General features: G+C 34.9%; 1 protein-coding gene across 7 annotated transcripts in view; it reads right to left on the bottom strand.

Annotated features, from left to right (window-relative positions):
• RPS6KC1 (ribosomal protein S6 kinase C1) overlaps nt 1-12,986 on the bottom strand; it is a 217,607-nt gene that overhangs the window by 71,197 nt on the left and 133,424 nt on the right. For all 7 annotated transcript variants that reach the window (XM_019918312.3, XM_019918311.3, XM_019918315.3 and 4 more), the window contains one exon: nt 10,142-10,234. In XM_019918312.3, coding sequence (XP_019773871.1) covers nt 10,142-10,234 — 93 coding nt within the window. The remainder of the gene's footprint in view (nt 1-10,141; nt 10,235-12,986) is intronic.

Here is a 12,986-nt window from a genome sequence, read left to right as displayed (position 1 = left end):
GCTGTGCACAAGCTTTTTAAGTTTCACTAGGTCCCATTTGTTTATTTTTGTTTTTATTTCCATTACTCTAGGACGTGGATCAAAAAATATCTTGCTGTGATTTATGTCAAAGAGTGTTCTTCCTATGTTTTCCTCTAAGAGTTTTATAGTGTCCAGTCTTACATTTAGGTGTTTAATCCATTTTGAGTTTATTTTTGTGTATGGTCTTTGGGAGTGTTCTAATTTCATTCTTTTACATGTAGCTGTCCAGTTTTCCCAGTACCACTTACTGAAGAGACTGTCTTTTCTCCATTGCATATCCTTGCCTCCTTTGTCATAGATTAGTTGACCAGAGGTGGGTGGGTTTATCTCAAGGTTTTCTATCTTGTTCCACTGATTTATGTTTCTGTTTTTGTGCCAATACCATCTTGTCTTGATTACTGTAGCTTTGCAGTATAGTCTGAAGTCAGGGAGTCTCATTCCTCCAGCTCTGTTTTTTTCCCTCAAGACTGCTTTGGCTATTCAAGGTCTTTTGTGCCTCCAAACAAATTTTAAGATTTTTTGTTCTAGTTCTATAAAAAATGCCATTGGTAATTTGATAGGGATTGCAATGAATCTGTAGATTGCTTTTGAGTAGTATAGTCATTTTCACAATATAGTCATTTTCTTCCAATCCAAGAACATGGTATATCTCTCCATCTGTTGGTATCATCTTTAATTTCTTTCATCAGTGTCTTATAGTTTTCTGCATACAGGTCTTTGTCTCTCTAGGTAGGTTTATTCCTAGGTATTGTATTGTTTTTGTTGCAGTGGTAAATGGGAGTGTTTCCTTAATTTCTCTTTCAGATTTTTCATCATTAGTGTATAGGAATGTAAGAGATTTCTGTGCATTAATTTTGTATCCTGCAACTTTACCAAATTCATTGATTAGCTCTAGTAGTTTTCTGGTGGCATCTTTAGGATTCTCTATGTATAGTATCATGTCATCTGCAAACAGTGACAGTTTTACTTTCTCTTTTTCAATTTGTATTCCTTTTATTTCTTTTTCTTCTCTGATTGCCATGGCTAGGACTTCCAAAACTGTGCTGAATAACAGTGGTGAAAGTGGATATCCTTGTCTTGTTCCTGATCTTAGAGGAAATGCTTTCAGTTTTTCACCATTGAGAATGATGTTTGCTGTGGGTTTGTCATATATGGCCTTTATTATGTTGGGGTGGGTTCCCTCTATGCCCACTTTCTGTAGAGTTTTTATCATAAATGGGTGTTGAATTTTGTTAAAAGCTTTTTCTGCATCTATTGAGATGATCATGTGGTTTTTCTTCTTCAATTTGTTAATATGGTTTACCACATAGACTGATTTACGTATATTGAAGAATCCTTGCATCCCTGGGATAAATCCCACATGATCATGGTGTGTGATCCTTTTAATGTGTTGTTGGATTCTGCTTGCTAGTATTTTGTTGAGGATTTTTGCACCTAAGTTCATCCGTGATATTGGTCTGTAATTTTCTTCTTTGTAGTATCTTTGTCTGGTTTTGGTATCAGGGTGATGGTGGCCTCAAAGAATGAGTTTGGGAGTGTTCCTTCCTCCACAATGTTTTGGAAGACTTTGAGAAGGATGGGTGTTAACTCTTCTCTAAATGTTTGATAGAATTCACCTGCAAAGCCATCTGGTCCTGGACTTTTGTTTGTTGGAAAATTTTTAATCACAGTTTCAATTTCATTACTTGTGATTGGTCTGTTCATATTTTGTATTTCTTCCTGGTTCAGTCTTGGAAGGTTATACCTTTCTAAGAATTTGTCCGTTTCTTCCAGGTTGTCCATTTTATTGGCATAGAGTTGTTTGTAGTAGTCTCAAGATGATTTGTATTTCTGCGGTGTCTGTTGTAACTTCTCCTTTTTCATTTCGAATTTTATTGATTTGAGTCCTCTCCCTCTTTTTCTTGATGAGTTTGGCTAATGGTTTATCAATATTGTTTATCTTCTCAAAGAACCAGCTTTTAGTTTTATTGATCTTTACTACTGTTTTGTTTCTATTTCATTTATTTCTGCTCTGATCTTCGACTTCTTTCCTTCTGCTAACTTTGGGTTTTGTTTGTTCTTCTTTCTCTGCTTCCTCTAGGTGTAAGGTTAGATTGTTTACTTGAGATTTTTCTTGTTTCTTGAGGTAGGCTTTTATAGCTAAAAATTTCCCTCTTAGAACTGCTTTTGCTGTATCCCATAGGTTTTGCATCATCGTGTTTTCATTGTCATTTGTCTGTAGGTATTTTTTTATTTCCTCTTTGATTTCTTCAGTGATCTCTTGGTTATTTAGTAACGTATTGTTTAGCCTCCATGTGTTTGTGTTTCTTATGTTTTTTTCCCTGTAATTCACTTCTAATCTCATAGCATGGTGGTCAGAAAAGATGTTTGATATGATTTCAATTTTCTTAAATTTACTGTGGCTTGATTTGTGACCCAAGACGTGATCTATCCTGGAGAATGTTCTGTGCACACTTGAGAAGAAAGTGTAATCTTTTGTTTCTGGATGGAATGTCCTATAAATATCAATTAAATCTATCTAGTCTATTGTGTCATTTAAAGCTTCTGTTTCCTTATTTATTTTCATTTTGGATGATTTGTCCATTGGTGTAAGTGAGGTGTTGAAGTCCCCCACTATTACTGTGTTACTGTCAATTTCCTCTTTTAGAACTGTTAGCAGTTGCCTTATGTATTGAGGTGCTCCTATGCTGGTGCATACATATTTATAATTGTTATATCTTCTTCTTAGATTGATCCCTTGATCATTACGTAGTGTCCTTCCTTGTCTCTTGTAACATTCTTTATTTTAAAGTGTATTTTACCTGATATGAGTATTGCTACTCCAGCTTTCTTTTGATTTCCATTTGCATGCAATATCTTTTTCCATCCCCTCACTTTCAGTCTGTATGTGTCCCTAGGTCTGAAGTGGGTCGCTTGTAGACAGCATATATATGGGTCTTGTTTTTGTATCCATTCAGCAAGCCTGTGTCTTTTGGTTGGAGCATTTAATCCATTCACGTTTAAGGTAATTACCAATATGTATGTTCCTATGACCATTTCTTAATTGTTTTCGGTTTGTTTTTGTAGGTCCTTTTCTTCTCTTGTGTTTCTCACTTAGAGAAGCTCCTTTAGCATTTGTTGTAGAGCTGGTTTGGTGGTGCTGAATTCTCTGAGCTTTGCCTTGTCTGTAAAGCTTCTGATTTCTCCATCGATCTGAAGGAGATCCTTGCTGGGTAGAGTAATCTTGGTTGTAGGTTCTTCCCTTTCATCACTTTAAGTATATCATGCCACTCCGTTCTGGCTTGTAGAGTTTCTGCTGAGAAATCAATTGTTAACCTTATGGGAGCTCCCTTGTATGTTATTTGTCACTTTTCCCTTGCTGCTTTCAATAATTTTTCTTTGTCTTTAACTTTTGCCAGTTTGATTACTATGTGTCTTGGCGTGTTTCTCCTTGGGTTTATCCTGTATGGGACTCGCTGCACTTCCTGGACTTGGGTGGCTATTTCCTTTCCCATGTTAGGGAAGTTTTCAAGTATAATCTCTTCAAGTATTTTCTCCGGTCCTTTCTCTCTCTGTACTCCTTCTGGGACCCCTATAATGCGAATGTTGTTGCATTTAATGTTGTCCCAGAGGTCTCTTAGGCTGTCTTCATTTAGTTTCATTCTTTTTTCTTTATTCTGTTCTGCAGCAGTGAATTCCACCATTCTGTCTTCCAGGTCACTTATCCGTTCTTCTGCCTCAGTTATTCTGCTATTGATTCCTTCTAGTGTAGTTTTCATTTCAGTTATTTTATTGTTCATCTCTGTTTGTTTGTTCTTTAATTCTTCTAGGTCTATGTTAAACATTTCTTACATCTTCTCAATCTTTGCCTCCATTCTTTTTCCGAGGTCCTGGATCATTTTCACTATCATTATTCTGAATTCTTTTTCTGGAAGGTTGCATATCTCCACTTCATTTAGTTGTTTTCCTGGGGTTTTATCTTGTTCCTTCAGCTGGTACATAGCCCTCTGCGTTTTCATCTTGTCTCTCTTTCTGTGAATGTGGTTTTTGTTCCACAGGCTGCAGGATTGTAGCTCTTCTTGCTTCTGCTGTCTGCTCTCTGGTGGATGAGGCTATCTAAGAGGCTTGTGCAAGTTCCCTGATAGGAGAGACTGGTGGGGTAGACCTGACTCAAGATTGACTTTTTTATTCAGCATAATGCCCTTGAGATCCATCCCAGCTGATGTATCAGTAGTTCATTCCTTTTTATTGCTGAGTAATATTACATGTTATTGATGCACCACAGTTTAACTGTTCACTTATTGTGAGACAGTTTGGTTGTTTCCAGTTTGGGGCTAATACAAATAAAGTTTTCTAATAGGTGTATAGTGATGCCTCATCATGATCTTATTTTGCATTTTGCTAATCACAGGTGATGTTGAACATCTTGTCATATGCTAATTTGCCATCGTTTAATCTGGTGAAATGGCTTTTTGTATCTTTTGTTAATTTTCTGGTTGTATTGTTTGGGTTTTTTAACGCTGCCTTTCAAGAATTCTTTATAGATTCTAGATGAGTCCTTTGTCATATATGTGGTTGGCAAATAAGTTCTCCTAGTCTGTAGCCTGTCTTTTCATTCTCTTAATGGGTTTTTCACAGACCAAAAGTTTTTAGTCTTGATAAAATCAACTTATCAATTTTTCCTTTTATGAATCATGCTTTCAGTGTCACGTCTAAGACCTCTATAAACCAAGGCTTAGCTACGGAAGATTTTTTCCTCTGTTTACTTTGAGAAGTTACATAGTTTCACATTTCACATTTACATGTATGATCCATTTGGAGCTAATTTTTGTATAATGTATGAGGTATAAGTTAAGGTTCATTTTTTTGCCAATAGACATGCAACTGTTCCAGCATTATTTATTAAAAAGATGATTCTTCCTACAAGGTCTGCTTTTGTACCTTTGTTAAAAGTCAGCTGGCTGCATTTGTGGGGCTATTACTGCATTCTCTATTCTACTCCATTGATTTATGTGTCTCTCCCTACACCAATACTATACTGTCTTGATTACTATATAGCTATATGGTCTTGAAATCAAGTAAATTGTACCCACTTATTCTTTTTTCAAAGCTGGTTTAGCTATTATAGTTCCTATACTTTCCCAAGTAAATTTTAAAGTAAGTTGGCCTATGTCTACAAAAAAAACTAGAATTTGACAGAAACTGTGTTAAAATTGTGTATTGATTTGGGGAGAATTTACATCATTTCCATCATTTCTATGTTGAGTCTTCTAAGCCAAAAACAATGCACGTTTCTCCAATTATTTAGACCTTTGATTTTTTTCATCAGTTTTGTACTTTACAGCATAAAAGTCTTGTACATATTTTGTTATATTAACACCTAAGTAGTTCAAGATTTTTGGAGTGATTGTAAATGATATTGTATTTTTACTTCCAGTTTCTATGTGTTCACTGTTACTATATAGAAATATAACATTTTTGTAAGCTGATTTTATATCTTGCAACCTTAATGAATTCACTTATTAGTTCTAGTTTTTTGATAGATTCCATGTTTTTATATGTGTAGAACATCATGTCTCCTTCAAATAGGGTCAACTGTTTGCTTTCTTTCCAATTCATATGCCTTTTATTTCTTGATCTTGCCTAGTAGTACTATCTAGAACTTCCAGTACTATGTTTAATAGATGTGCTAAGAATATGCCTTGTTCCCAACTTTAGGGTAAAGCATTCAGTCATTCATCACTAACTATGGTATTAGCTGTGAAATTTTTATCGATATTCTTAACCAAGTTGAGGAAGTTCCACTCTATTCCTAGTTTTTAGAGAGATTATTTTTTAAATCATGAATCGGTGTTGAATTTTTCGAATGTTTTTTCTGCATCAATTGGTACACTCATACAATTTTTCCTCTTGTTAAGGCGGATGGATTACACTGATTGATTTTCAAACACTGAACCAACCTGGCATCCCTGAAATCAACCCCACTTGGTCATGGGACATAATTCCTTTTACATACTGCTGATTTCTATTTGCTAATATTTTGTTGAGGATTTCTGTATCTGTGAATATTGGCCTATAATTTTCTTTTTTGTACTGTCTTTGATTTTGGTATTAGGACAATATTAGCCTCATAAAATGAACTGGAAACTGATCCACCTTCTTCCATTATCTGAAAAGAATATAAAGAATCAGTGTCAATTCTTTAAAATTTTGGTAGAATTCTCCAGTGAAACCAGTTGAGCCCCAAGATTTCATTTTAGGAATTTTTTTATTGTAAATTCAATTCCCTTAATAGTTATAGGGCTATTCAAATTTTCCATTTCATATTAGGTTATAGTCTACACTTTTCTACAAATTGGTGCATTTCATCTAAGTTAGTAAAATTTTTCCCAATAGCAAGCCAACCCAAGAATTCTACCTAGCAAGCATCAGATAAAGTTGGGAAGCTATCTCAATTACAAAATGCCAAGGCACTTGAAGTAATAGTTTTAGGTTTACACTATGTGGCATCTCTTATAACAGTGATTTATAAAGCATCCCACTGAAGCTGTTTTTCAAGGAGTGGCAATGTATTTCGGCAATCCAACCATACCATCCTCACTGGTTGACCTTGTAAACACCATACACACACCACATGCAGAATGACTCTCCAGCTACACACAAACCAGAAGAGTTAACTGGACATGAAGGGATCACATCTTGGTATTTTTACTCTGATGTTCAAGTCACTGTTCCTCCTAGCCTTTTTTTTTTTTAACTCTGTTTAAAACTCACAAGAAGTTGCAAAAATAACAGAGTCCCATGTACCGTTCACCCAGCTTCTCCTGATGGTGACATCTTATATACCTATAGCACAATATCAAAACCAGGAAACTGACATTAGTACATTACTAGATTATGGATTCCTTTATTCTTTTTATAGATAAGCTATATAATAGTGAACTTTCTCAGAAACTCTCCCAGCACTTGGGCATCTATTAGCAATCAAACTACCAATCCAAACTCCTAATTCAACTGCAAACTACCTATATATAAACCATCCTTCTACACACAAACATATACATACTCTATATATTCATACCTCACACACAGAAACACAAAATTTTGCATCCATACATGCACAAACTTATATGAAAACAATAGCAATCCCATCCTTCTTATCTGAGTACTGTATTTCACTAATTTCTACTTTCCCTAGCCATTACTACATGAAGACTATGTGTAAATGAGTCTGAGGGCTAAAAGAAACCTTTAAAAGTTATCTAACATAAAAATCCATCCAATACTTGATTCCTTGTACAACATCCTCATCAATGATCCTTCAGCCTTTACTTGAGTACTTCTAATGACAAGAAACAAATAAGATGTGAAGGAATCCAATCCACCTTTGGTCAATCCTAATTCTTGAAAGGTATCTCTAATCATTAGCCCAAAACTTAAAAATCTGTACTCACTTACTTCTAGTTGTATCCTTTGGGGTATATGAACAAAAAAGTCTTATCCCTCACTGTCTTTCTCCCAGGAAAGACAGATGCCCTATTTTTCCTAAGATGTCCTAGGTTTGCATCTATTGCTCTGGCATACTTAATAACCCCTTTTACCCTCAAGATCTGAACAGAACATTATATATTCACTCTATCCTGTATAGCCCTCAAAAATATGAAGACCACACGTTTTTATTAGGTTAACCTCATTTTTCAGCTCTTCTTTGTATGATACAATTTTGAGGGCCTTCACTAGCCTTATCATTCTTGCTCCTGAATGCACACCAGCTTATTGATATTCCAAGAGCTTAAGTTCCTTGTCCCATATATATACTAATGAAAGATTTTCTAATCCCAATTAAAGAACAGAAAGTCACTTACACCCCTCTGAATTCTAGACCAAGATACAGCATTGCAATTACTGTGCCTCTGGGTAAAGACATCTGAGTGTCTTGAACCATGATACTAGGTAGCAGTCTCACATTACACCAGTAGGTGTCACTCTATATATGATATATTTAAAGTTATCTAAGTCTCAATTTCATTCATTCAACAAATGTTTATTAATCATCCATTATGTGCCAGGCATGATTCTAGGTGCTATGAGATTATACAGCTGAACAAGACACGATCTTATTTTCATGGAGCTTACAGGCTAGATATTAATGAACAAATCTGCTTTATTTACTTTATATATAAAAGTCTATAAAATTCTATTCCTAGGCAAATTTTATTTTCCTGAGCTATTAGATAATAACACTCAAAATAACTCATGAAGAACATATTAATGAAACAGAATCAGAGCGGTACAGGTGAGATTAATGTATCCAGTGTATTTTCTACCTGTTTGAATTGATATAACACTTCTCTTCCAAACTTCAAGTTTCTAAAACCCAAATTTTAGGTATCCCTCATTACAGTGGGGAGGAATTTATCTTAAAAAAAACTCAAAACACAAAATTGTAAAGCAATTATACTCCAATTTAAAAAAAATTCAAACTTTTAAAAAATCTACCTATTCATGTTTTTACAAAGGAGAGACTGGTATACAAATTTTTAAAGATTATTTGTAAAGCTTATTAATTCCCAAGTTCATATTTCCTTGTTTCTACTTAGAAAAGTTAAAATGTCCCCTTCTAAATACCAACATACTCCCCAGGTTAACAGAACAAAGACAGTAATGAATTATGCCTCAGCACAGAATTTAGGAATTCTTCTACTGTCAACATCCTTATTTGGATACATGTGAGACTCATAGCTATTATCAGGACTTAAAGGTGACTACTCATGATTAGAGCAGAGCAATGAAAGGTCATACTTTGTCAAAATAAACAGATTTAAGAGAAGGAGGAGACACTGTACATCAAAAAAGTATATTTTCCTGCACAGAAATCCAAGAACCTTTCATTAATCCAAGAACTATTTAATTGCTATTTTACTCCTCTGTATTCTCAAATAGAATGTTCTCTAAACTGGAAAGGCTAGGAAAAACATGGTTAAGGAAATATTTCAGGCTCAAAAGTCCTACTGCTTAGAATTCTTTAACTTCAAAATTCAGTCAAATAAATCTATTTGAGAAAAATGATGCTTATAAGAATTTAATAAGACCTGACAGCTTCATGTAATATCCAACCTACTGTTTATTTTGAAATACCTCAAACTCTTATTAGTTACTGTTCAAATTACCTGAAATATCCTGCATATTGTTCAATTTTAGTATGGACTCACATTCATACTTTAGAACACAAGAAGTACTCAATGAACATGAAGTTATAAACAAACACTAAGGTGCTTCATAAAACATGGTTAACATAAAAAAGATTAATTTATAACTAATATTAAGATATTTTCTTTCACTTTGAAAGGTAAAGTGGTGGTTGACCAAATATATGTAAAACACGGTTTACTGTATATGATTTTTTAATTACATTTGTAAACTCTCTGACAGGCTCAGTACTGTTAATGTCTGGCATATCTGAGATGTCACCAAATTTGGGGAAACTCAATGGCAGAGACCTCTGTTATCACAGTACTTTTATTCCAAATATAAAAATGTGTGTGTGCAAAAGGGGGTTTAGTGTATTGGAAAAAGCACAGCTTTTGGTGTCACAACGATTTACATTTGAATTTCAGTACCACCCTAAATAGCTATGTGATTTCTGGGCAAGTTACTTAAACTGTTCTAAGCATTGCTTTTACACCAACATGGGAATAACAGGTTGGATAGGATTAATACATTGTTTATATTATATAAATGCCTAATACATGGTTTGATACATAGCAGGTACTCAAGAAATGGTACTTATTAGGAGAATGTCATTTTATTTGACCATTAGATTGACTATACCAGTTAATGTTGAACAACTACTGACTCACTAGTTTTTATAACTATAACAGGTTTATAAAACCAAACCCCTTACTAGACTAAATGCCAACAAATAAGCACCTTCTCCTTTAACACAAGTATATTTTGCATGACCTTACATGAATTGCTTAGATAAAAGCTTTTTCTCTTCTCTTTTGTTATTTTAAAGTGCAGATGCATTTGAGTCATTTTCTCCTTTTGTTTCATATCCTTAAGATCCAAAGCTTCAAAGACATAATGTCAGCATGCATCGATTTATGACTGAACTCTTGAAGAGACACTGAAGAATTACCTTGTCAATCACCCCAAGGACTCTGAAGGCCTTCAGCTCCTCGGCAGGGCTCCTTAGGTTCCAAGGGGGCCTTGAACTTAGTGATCCTGGAGGCTAATGGAAGATATCAAAGATTATACATCAATCAGGGAGGTGCTTGAAGGAAGACTGCCTGCTGAAGCAAATGTCAGGCCAAAGGAACTAAATTTATCATAAATCAGAGAATGGAAAGATGAAAGGAGGAAGTTTCTATTTGTCTGGAATGTAAAATAAAAAAATAATCAAATCAAAAATGAAGAAAATAAAAATCAAGAAAATAGTCGCAAGTAAATAAGTCGTAACATTGAAAACAAAATTTTACAAAGAAAAATTAATGAGCTGATATAGTTTCTAGAGCAACAATGCAATTCAGAACTGTACAGCTGTAATGAAACTTTGTAACAAATGGCTAACTGAGCCAACAATCAATCACAGCCTTATATTTACCCCAGAAGGCTCAAGAGTAATTTAGAAGGAGGGGACTAAAACAAATGTAACAATAGAGGGAAGGAACGTAAGTCATTTTCTCTCATCATAAAACTATAGTCCTTTAATGTTACTTTATAAACATATACTAGGTATGTTAAGAGGGATTGGCAAATTCAAGTTCAATCAGAATTGCCAATAATGGTGAAAAATTAAGAAACTCTGTCATATAACCAATAATTATTAGAACTGAGATTGTGTAAGCCTAGAAAAGAGATCATTTACAGAAGAAAGAAAATATTTTTTAACATCTGAACATCTGTGATGTGGAAAACTTAGTCTGTTCGCCACAAAAAAAAGTCCAAAAAAGATCAGTGAATAAGGAAGGGATATTTCAGTACCACATACAATAAAGAATAATCCTAACTTTCCACCCATTGGTCTTAGTTTTTCCCTATCAGTAAAACATTAGACTAGATAAACTTAAAGACATCTCCATTTGGCATTTACAACCAGAAAGCAATGCTTTATTAATCCTTATATTAAAATGGTGATGCTGCAAAGGATGATAGGACACACAAAGCCTTATTATACCCTCAAAGCAGACCTTTTTGTTGTAAAAAAATCCGTTAGAATATATAGGAAACATTTATCATCCCCATGAGTAGACAATAAATATCCTGGTTAACCAAATGTCATGATTACCAGAGTTACTGAGTTACATTTTTGATATTTCAAGTCCTAGTGCAGCTCAGCATCACTAGACAAGAAGCTCCTTGAGAACAGGAAATATGCCTTATTCGTCTTTATATTCACAGTGCCTAGCATGTTGGTTGGAAGCAAAGAGAAAGAGCAGAAAAGAGAGAAAGGAGGAAGAGAGCAGGGTAACAAGTGAGGGAGGTTGCATAGACAAATTAGGTGTCTTTTACACGGGGAAAACAGTCACTTTGTGAAATTTCCTAAAAGCAGCAATCCTAATTGCTTTCAAAAATTTTTTTGTTTTTAGGTTTAGTAAGCAAATACTAACTTCAATATGCCTAAAGAGGTGGTATTTAATTTTTTTTTTAAAAGACAACTTTTTATTTTTTAAAGAGACAATTTGAGAACACTGGTGACAGTGGCAACTGGACAGGATGATAATAATCTTTTTTTAAGTACATTACTCTTTTTTAATGTTTTTTTTAATTTATTTTATTTTATTTATTTATTTTTGGCTGTGTTGGGTCTTTGTTGCTGCGTGCGGGCTCCCTCTAGTTGCGGCGAGCAGGGGCTACTCTTCATTGCGGTGTGCAAGCTTCTCATTGCGGTGGCTTCTCTTGTTGCGGAGCACAGGCTCCAGGCGTGCGGGCTTCAGTAGTTGTGGCATGCGGGCTCAGTAGTTGTGGCTTGCGAGCTCTAGAGCACAGGCTCAGTAGTTGTGGTGCACGGGCTTAGTTGCTCTGCAGCATGTGGAATCTTCCTGAACAAGGACTTGAACCCGTGTCATCTGCATTGGCAGGTGGATTCTTAACCACTATGCCACGAGGGAAGCCCAATAATAATCTTTTTAAATCTATTTAATTTCTACTTCTAGGATATGTTTCCAAAAAATTCCTTTTTAATCTCACTTTATTAGGTGCTGAGCTAGATGACATAAAACACAGATACATCTCTGCCTCCCTAAAATCCAAGGGGAATTTTTAAGGATAGAAAAACATTTAGCAGAGTATTTTAGTAGACATATAACAGAAATAGTCTCTTCTCTCTTAATATATTATTTTATCTTCATACCTCACCCTGGCCTGAGTGTAGTACTTACAAGAAGTTATTATTATAATCCCCATTTTACAGATAAATAAAAGGAAGTTCAGAATGGTTGGGTGTTTACCGTCAGAAAGAGCAGTGAAAGGTCCTAGGCTAGACCCTAACTCCTTACTCTATTGCTTGCAGTCCTTCTGCTACACAACACATTCTGATAATTAAGAATTCATCTCCCCCTACTCTATTACCAAGTAAGAACAAGAAATGCTTGTGATTTTGGTGAAAGGAATGGTTAGGAAAAGTTATAGGAGGAAAAAGAATACTTTAAGTGATAACTTATCCATTACATTCATCTTTGAAAATATGGCCAAACACTTCCAACATCCCTATATCCTACTTATCCCTCTTATTCAGTAATGTCATTGGATCTTTCAGTTTCCAAAGAAACTTATCAGTTCACTTTAGCAATCTAAACAGCAAAGACAGCAAACCACAAAATCTCTACTGTGCCTTTCAATAAATTACTGTGTGCCCACTATGTGCATGATAACTGAAAGGGATATAAATCATCAAAAGACACCATCCCAGGACTTCCCTGGCGGTCCAGCAGTTAAGACTCTGCGCTCTCAATGCAGGGGGCTCGGGTTCAATCCCTGGGCAG

Source organism: Tursiops truncatus, chromosome 1 (genome assembly GCF_011762595.2).
Source record: "Tursiops truncatus isolate mTurTru1 chromosome 1, mTurTru1.mat.Y, whole genome shotgun sequence".
In the NCBI taxonomy this organism is placed as follows: Eukaryota; Metazoa; Chordata; class Mammalia; order Artiodactyla; family Delphinidae; genus Tursiops; species Tursiops truncatus.
This window is presented reverse-complemented; position numbering and strand designations above follow the sequence as displayed.